This window comes from Triticum aestivum, chromosome 2A (assembly GCF_018294505.1).
Source record: "Triticum aestivum cultivar Chinese Spring chromosome 2A, IWGSC CS RefSeq v2.1, whole genome shotgun sequence".
In the NCBI taxonomy this organism is placed as follows: Eukaryota; Viridiplantae; Streptophyta; class Magnoliopsida; order Poales; family Poaceae; genus Triticum; species Triticum aestivum.
In genome coordinates, this window is record NC_057797.1 from 237,892,581 (window position 1) to 237,901,675 (window position 9,095).

The window sequence follows — 9,095 nt, forward strand, 5'->3', positions numbered from 1 at the left end:
GAGTGGTTGCCATGCATGCACTACCACCAGCCCCACGACCTCGCTCCACCCCACTATATATACAGAGGCTAGCAACTCCTCGGCCATATCCATCGCCATTGCTCTTCTCTCTCTCCATCTCTCTCGCCCCAAAAGACAAACCAACACACCAAGAGCATTCCTGGTGCGGCAATGTCGTTGCCGTCCCACAAGTACACCAGGAAGCACTACGGCATCGAGAAGCTCCACATCGTCTGCACCAGCAGAGCTAGGCATGCCGACAAGATGATCGCCAAGTTCAGCACTTGCTCCGAGGCACGCCAGACAAGATCATCGGTGTGGATGTGGAGTACATGCATGATAAGGAACAGAAGGCCGCCGTCCTCCAACTCTGCATCGGCAATGAATACCAGGTGTACCTCGTTAGCACCGCCGAACAGAGATTAGCCGTACTACGGCATGAAGCTTAACAATAAATATCTGTAAGATTCCATCCATGGATGTAATGTTATACTGGAAATGTTCATCTGAGGTCTCGGCAATAGCCCAGTTTATCTGAGTAGCTGAGAGTATTTTTTTAGACGAGCTACCTAAAGTTTCACCCCATAAACTCAAACATGCCAGTGCTCTAAAACCGAATGGTATTGATGCCTCCTACACAATGCACAACTGTTTGTCCTATCTTCTCTCTTCGCAGCAACTTATACCAGTTCGCCATAAGTTGTGATAATATAGTGAGTGTAACAACGTTCTTTTTCAGCACAAATCGGAGCTTCTGAAGTATATGATATTATGATAGAAATATAAGACCATTAATAATCATATTTGTAAGGCGCTTAAGTGTAACTTTTAAGTATTCTGTCATCTATTTGGCATTTCAGATCATAGATCCATTGAAGGCGATGGCTGTGTGCGCTCCCCTGGAAGAAGCTCGTGGTTTTGCACAACGTTATAGCCGGATGAGACATGAAGCTGAGATACTCGTACGTGGCGTCTTGCTCCTTGCATCATGTTCAGAAGTAGTAGTATTGCGATGCATAATACAGTACTTTGCCCTGACCTCCTTGTCGAACAGTCTGCTGAAATTGCTAGAAGGAAGGCACGGGTAAGAGAATCTCCAGTTGCTGAGCACACTACAAAACTTGAGCAATCTGAAGGTAAGATGATAGAGCACAAAGCAAGCATGGCTGTGTTGGGAAAAGAGGCTGTTGCTGCACTTGGTGCTGTTGAATCTCAGCAAAAGAGGGTAACTCTTCAGCGCCTGGTTGGCATGGTAGGAGTGCCTTCCTCTAGCATATGGGTTACATATTTCAATTGGTTTGTTCGGTTTGGTTTTTGCTTATGGCTTGGTCACTCATCCTGTTGAAGGTAGAAGCAGAGAAGTTGTTCTATTTGAGGTTAGCTGCCATACTTGATGATGTTGAAGCTGAGGTATAGTTTTTCTCACCCTGTTAGTCATATTAAGCTGTCATTTCTTGCAGTTGTAATCTTGACTGATTGCTCTTGATAGATGTCATCTGAGAAGCAAAAGAGAGAGTCTGCACCTCCTTCCCGTAAGCGTGCCGAGATGGCCCAGTACTTCCTCGCTGAGGTGAAATATGAGCAACTTGACAATACCAGATAAATAACTCATAATTCCGCACTGTAAATTGTTTTAGCTGAATTCCGCATTGTAGTTACCAGCCCCCTTTCCATTGTGCTGCAGGCAGTGCATAACTTCAATGGTACCACAGAGAAGGAGCTGAGCTTAATTGTTGGTGATTATGTTGTTGTTCGTCAGGTCAGTGTGCCTATAGTCATTCGAAAAGGAACTGAGCTCGTTTGTTGATGCATGATGGAGAAAGCAATCTAGGGATGGATGAAATAAAATCCGGTGCTTAACTGTTTGCGCTTTTCCAGATTGCTCCCAACGGTTGGGCGGAAGGGGAATGCAGAGCGAAGGCAGGGTGGTTTCCGGCTGCCTATGTCGAGAGGCGCGAGAATATCCCCCCAAATAAAGTCTTCCCGCAGGCATAGTTTGGCGCCTTAGTTTCTAATGCTTCTAGCTGTCATGTAGATTCGTGCTGTTTTCTGTGCAATAACTTGGTTATTTGTTTGTTGTATATCATCTTGCACCTCCCACGAGTGGTTCAGAACATGCCAGTTGCAATGTGAGCTGCTTTCTTTCGAGTGTAAATTATTTTGCTAGTATGCTACTGTACTTTATTGATTGGTTTTGCTTCTTCTTGTCTAATAGTATTTGGCCTTCTGACATGACCATGTTGCATCGCCTAATACGCCAATGCTGTGGGCGACACAAATTTTAGTCGGTATATGCCAGTACTCCTCATGATACATCCACCTTCTGATGATCAGATATGATTCTACACCATTGTTCTTGAGGTAGAAGAAAAAAAAAAGAACTGGATTTAACTTGTGTCGCTATTCGGTACAATGGTGGGTCATTACTCGTTAATCATCACCCAGGTTCTTCTTACTGACACGAGCATCCCATGTCGGTTTTTTTTACATCAATGGTAATGGCAACACTGGGAAAAGATGCTTGTAATAAACTGTACACAAAATGCAATTTTGCGGTAACCTGGATTACTGTAACGTGCAGTACACTTGAGCATGTAACTCACTCAGATTAAGGTCAACAAATACAGAAGGCATATCTGACTCGTCATAAATCAACATTGCACAGAAATCAGGTTGTGCCAGAAATCTCCGTTTGTCACTTTGCTAACAGGACCAGATTTGATAATAAAAGAAAAAGGAGGATGTCGTTATTCATCTCCGTCCTGGAGCTCTTTGCATGTCATAGGCGCCCCAGGAACTGTGCGCTGCCCCAGCCCCATACTGAGAACCAGAATCAGTAGCATTTGCCTGAGATAAAGATGCCATCTGAGACGCGGATTCAAATAAGGATACAAAAGAGAATGCCCTCAAAAACAAAGCATAAGACATACTTGATTCATGCTGTATCCAGCATTGTAAGGATTTGCAGCATAATTGGCATTAGGATTTCCATAGCTTCCAGCATAACCTGCGGGATGGGTGCACAAAGCATAATCCACATTTCAGATACATGCAAATTGTACTATATAGTCAGCCTTACTTATTAATTATTATGCCCTTGATAGAATAATACAAAGTTTCACTATTTTAAGGCTCATGATGGTGTCTTTTTCAAGCAGTTTGGCTGCGGACAGAATTGTATTTAGCATGTCAATTTGCATTGCCTTAATACTTAGCTAATTTTACTTCCCCTTGGGCCTGAGCAGTCCAGATAAGTAGCACAACTACTATCTGGAACAAATGCAATATAATGTAAAAACAAACCTTGATTGCCTGCAGATACAGCAGCTCGTGATCTCTTCTCAGCATTAGCAACCTCAGCACGAAGTTTCTCCACTTCAGAAGCAACTGAAACCAATTTCTTCTGCATCTCTTGTCCCTGCTCATAACTCTCTGCATATCCTTTCTTCTCAAGCTCAATACTGGATCTGCAAGTTGGTTCAAAAGTATGTAAGTTCACAAAATGAAAAATAAAGGGCTTCTTGCAACCTCACCTTTCTCGGTGTTACTTCACGGAAATTTAAAATTCAATTCAATCCAATTTGACAAATCATTTCAATCAGAACTTAATAAACCCATATTGTCGCATCGAGCTTTAAGAAAATCACTTTTTACCCTCTAACCAGCAAAACTGGCTATTGTTACCCCCTAGACATCCCATAACAAAGCACTACCCACAAGGTGGTTTTGGAGGCGGTTTTCCCAGTGACACAAGGTGACAGGCATGTCAGTGTGAAAAGGTGAAAGCAGAGGCTAACCCGGACCACATGTAGGTGGTGGACGGAGCTAGTCGTCTAGCGCATTTTCTTCTGTTGACTGGGACGTTCATGTGCTCAAGAGAGAGAGAGAGAGATAATAGAGAAATATGCCTAGCGTGGCCTTTTGATAGCAGAGATGCCATCTCATATCCACAGTGGCAAAATCGGCTTCGAAATCACTATAGGTGATTAGGTGTTCCAGTATTTAAAATTCATGGGTAGCTCAGGGGCTTAAGTGGATATCTACACAGGTTTGGGGGTGGAACCATTCCATAAAACACTTCATTTGAAATTGTATGCTGTACTTTGATCAGGCACACCAGTAAAGGAGGCTATAGGACCAAGAGAATGTTTCCTCATTAGTGCCAAGAGGAGAAAGATAAACCAGGGCATAACATAGAAAGCACCAATGAATTATGACTGTATTGCAAAAAATACTGAACAGGTATATTTTCAAATAGAGAGAGTACATGCAAGGTCAATAGGGGACTCGCCTTAAATGCTGTGTTTCATGCCTGAGTTCTTGGGTCTCGGCTTTCACTGCAGCCACCTGCTGCAACTCTACTGCTGATCGAGCCAAATCCTGTGTATATCCCTGAATCTGACCCATGAGTTCCTGTCTTGCTGCACCCAGCTGTTGAATGTCCATACGAACATGTGCAAGTTCCGCTCTCATCTCCTCTACTGCTCGGAGCTCTGCTTCCATTTTCATTAACCTCTCATAGACCTTTAACACAGAAAACAAGTCAATTTTACATGCCAAAACTAATCTACTCCCTCCGTTCCTAAATATAGGTCTTTTTAGAGATTTTATTACAAACTACATACGGATGTATATAGATATTTTAGAGTGTAAATTCACTCATTTTGTTCCGTATGTAGTCCATATTGGAATCTCTAAGAAGACTTATATTTAGGAACGGAGGGAGAATTTAACTCAGGCAGATTTCTATCAAAGAGAAGAGAATTTTAATAATAACATACGAAGTCAGAATATATTTTAAGAACACTACCATATAATGGGTATCTTGAGCAAAAGTAGTCAAAAAAATTGTGCCGGGTACACGGCTTCGAACCAGTAACAAACGAAACAGTATAACATGTCATGCAAAATGCACTAACTATAAACAAGTAAAAAAGCTGTGATAGTTTTGTAACTGAACTATAGGCAATGGATTGTGTGGTTTGAAATAAGAGTGCGGTTGAAAAAATATTACATATAAGCAAGCATATATAAACTATAATGAAATATTTATGTAATTTCAAATACTTTATACAAAAACGGTTATACAACAGAAGTTACAAAGTCACGTTGAAGGAGTGAATTCTAGTGCTCATAAATCTCTTTTGGACGAAGAGTTGGCGTAGGGGAGGCTTTTGCATCTTTATGAAGGCAGATGCAGCAGTTTCTCTGTGTTGTATCCAGATCTCACATATCACTTAGATATATCATATGTGGCACAGAAAATTTGGAATTCACACCCATTGCATCAAGAATTTGTGTATCGATACTCTAGTCCACAAAACAATGTGGGGGAAATGGCCCAAATAAGTACTAAAAAAACTCAACCAATCAGGCACTAGCACCTGGTGGAATTGTTTGTAGAAGAATGACCAAGACACCAGGCACTCCGAAAGAATTCCACCCAATGGGAGTTGAACCCTTCTGGGAGGTTGGCGCTCGCACACTCTGTCTGTTCCGTGGAGACTGGGGTCCCACGGATCCATCTTGCGTGGGCCGCGGCAGCCCCACCAACGAGCAGGCACGGGCTAGCTGCCCGTGTACTACAAGACTCCGCCCCCTTCAAGGTGGCAAGTAGATCTTCGTCAAGATCTGAGGCCATGGGAGCCTACCTCCAAGGTGGGCGAGGCTGCCTTCACTGCTGACAGGTGGTTCGAGGACAGACGCGCCACGGATGACTACAACATCCAGAAGCAATCCATGCTACCACCTTGCATCCCGGCAATGTGGTGGTATGCAGATCTTTGTCAAGAATCCTCCTCCAGATGCAGATCTTCGTGAAGACTTTCACTGACAAGATCATCACACCTGAGGAAGGGCTCTCTGACACCCTCGACACCGTCAAGACCAAGGTCACCACGGGGAAGAGCTTCTTCCGGGGAAGATCCTACCCGTCATCTGCCTCCCGCGAACGACCTCAGGCCCGCTAACGACCTGTCACTAGCAGGCGCAGTGATGGGACTGCTCATACCAACAGTGGCCTAAACCTGCAGCGGCCAGCCATAGCTCAGGGCGTGCTATCAAGCATGCATGGCCTCCCTTGGAGGGCAAGTTGCGTGTGAGCAGCTCCACTGTGCACCTACCTCATGTACTGCCTTGTAGCACTTCTGGCCACCCCTTGTATCTATAAAAGGAGGTCCAAGCTACCTAGATCAGGGTTCGACTCCTAGCAAGTCTACACCCACGTACTAGAGCCCATTTCCTAGTCCCGGCAAGCCCCGGCAACAAAAACCATCTCTTGTAAACATTGTTCGTCACATCCAGTGAGAAAATCCAGCAGGACGTAGGGTGTTACGTTACTCAGCGGCCCAAACCTGGGTAAAACCACCATGTTGTAGAGTTTGGATTCGAGTGTCTCGGTTCCCCTCTCCGAACCAAAAAGAGGGGGCATCACTTGTCCCCGGTGTTGTGTTCTGCACACACGACACACTCCCATGGCTCCCAACAGAGGGACGCTTAGTTCTCGGCCCAAATAAGCGCAGGAAAATGTAAGCCAATGTAGACTTGCATATTACATTTGCATGAGTGAAATGTCCTGTTTGCCATTTGTGAAAATAGAAGTGACACTACTTGTATATTATATTACGTTTACATTCTTCTTCATCTCTGCCTTGACTCAGTTGTTTATGTACTTGCAAAAAGGACAGGAAGATGAGATCAAAGGAAAAAAGATAGATCATGGTCCAGCGCGAGCCAGCAAAAGCCTGTCCCGTCTACAAAACTGGCCTGGGCAACTTGGCATCGCACACAGAGAGAAGTACAAACACAGGATTCTAGATTAGTGGCTTCTCATGCCTCCTGATGTCATAACGGATAACACTACTGCCGCCAAGCTCCCAGCATCATCAACATACGGGAGATGGAAAGAAAGTGAGGAAAAAAAGAGGAGACTAACCCTAGACTTTCAAGAGAAAGAAAATGAAGGGTGGCAGTTCCTCCCTTGCTTCAGCCCTACCCTGTGAGGAAAATAAAACGTGCTTCTCTAGTTGCCATGTTGTTATCGTATCTCTCATCTTCACAGATACAGGTGCAGGAAACCAATTATGGCATAATACCGGCCCCCATGCTGTTTGGGTCATCTCCCCACGGCTTTGGCAGTTTAGAGCATCAATGGATGCCAGCTTTCAGACTTGCTGCAACTACAATACACTATCGTTGCCCTATGCAAAATTAAGACACAGTGTACAACAGCAGTTGGAAATAGGTGATGATAAGTCAAAATTTGCATGTTGTTAGTCGTTATGAATACACAAAATGCATTACATATCATACTCTAAGGGGTCACTTCCTACATTTGCAACGCCAGGATGAATTTAGGAATGTATGTAACACCAAAGTCGCATCATACAGGCTCAAGGCTTTGTAGAGCTTCTTTCTAAAAAAAGGCTTTGTGGAGCTTCTTGTACTGGGTTAAATGTTGCAGTTTGCATTAAGCAGGGATGAGTATATATTGGCACTGAATTTGCAATGCAAAGAGAGATTGATTAACTCAGGGCACTTGACGAATGGAAAGCATCCACACCTCACGAATACGGAGATCTCCCTCTTGCTGGGCAGCGCCGATGGCTCGAGCGGTGTGGCCAAGCTCGTGCCGCACGGCGGAGACCTCCTGCACGAGCGCCACGTGCGTCGCAGAGAGTCGCTGGTTCTGTCCGAGCAGCGCGTGCGCCTCCTCGATCTCCGCGCCGATACGTTCCTCCAGCGCCGCGGCCATGTGCGATGCGGGGGGCAGGGCCCCTCCGCCGTGGCCTGCGAAGTGGTGGCGCGGCGGAGGAGGATGCTCGCGGAGGCTGTCGGGGTGGCCAGGTGGCAGGCGAGCCGGGTCTCGGAAGTCATCGAGGTGGTGCGGGGGGAGGCGCGGCGGCTCGCGGAATTCGTCGAGGTGGTAAGGCGGGAGATGAGGGTGATGGGGCGGAGGAGGGTGCGGGTGGTTTCCGGCACCGGCGCCGCGGGAGAAGGAAGAAGGCAGCGGGTTACGGTGGCGACCGGCCATGCGGAGTCGCCGGAACCCTACCGAAGGGTTGCTGAAGCCTTGAAGGGACGCCGACGAACAGATATTTTTGCACATAACAGCTTTGAAAGATTTATTAATTCCATGCTTCGCTGAGGAGTGGGAAGGGATTCTTCGGAAATCTTATCTACCTGACGTTCCTCAGGGGCAATTCCTGGCGAATGCCTCGAGAGCCCTCTGATCTCGATCCAAGGGTGGTAGTTTTCTTTGAAAATACACTAAAAAGAACTAAAAAAAGGAATTGCCAACCCTATGCACATAAAATGCCAACCAGCGTTCGCATGTACCACCCTAACTGGCGATCATCCTTATTCTTTGAAAAACGGTACGATACTCTCTCTGACTGGTCACGCGTGAGAATTTAGTTATTATTATTACTAGCAAACATGCATGTGCGTTTTGTTGTAAAAAAAAGAACATATCCGCAACGGGGGGAAATATCACTATGTTTCTATAGCACAATAAACACGACTGAAGACCCATCCACAAGTGCACGTTATCTATTTGAGCATAGCGCCTCATCCGTGTTGCCGCTTATCCTTCTTCCTGTCGTCACCAACCATGGCCGTCGTGTCCATCTGAGTGCAATGCGTTCAATGTGATCAATCCCATGATGATTATCTTGACTACTCACTATTATGAAAAACCGTATAGGTAGACTATTAGCGGCAACGTGGGGTAATGGACCGACGCTACTAGCACGTAGCAACAACGTGGGGCTGAACTGAAGGAAATATGCTCTAGAGGCAATAATAAAGTTGTTATTTATATTTCTTTATATCATGATAAATGTTTATTATTCATGCTAGAATTGAATTACCGGAAACTTAGTACACGTGTGAATACATAGACAAACAGAGTGTCCCTAGTATGCCTCTACTTAATTAGCTCGTTAATCAAAGATGGTTAAGTTTCCTGACCATAGACATGTGTTATCATTTGATGAACGGGATCACATCATTAGAGAATGATGTGATGGACACGACCCACCCGTTAGCTTAGCATAACGATCGTTTAGTTTTATTGCTATTGCTTTCTTCATGAC

At 45.1% G+C, this 9,095-nt stretch overlaps 1 protein-coding gene across 1 annotated transcript; it reads right to left on the reverse strand.

Annotated features, from left to right (window-relative positions):
* Nucleotides 1-2,532: 2,532 nt before the first annotated feature.
* Nucleotides 2,533-8,127, reverse strand: LOC123188467 (protein FLX-like 1). Its single transcript, XM_044600603.1, has 5 exons — nt 7,562-8,127; nt 4,292-4,524; nt 3,304-3,467; nt 2,931-3,007; nt 2,533-2,847 (listed from the first exon to the last, which is right to left on the reverse strand). Exons 1-5 carry the CDS (start codon nt 8,105-8,107, stop codon nt 2,752-2,754), a joined length of 1,116 nt encoding a protein of 371 aa, XP_044456538.1. The 5' UTR covers nt 8,108-8,127; the 3' UTR covers nt 2,533-2,751.
* Nucleotides 8,128-9,095: the final 968 nt, after the last annotated feature.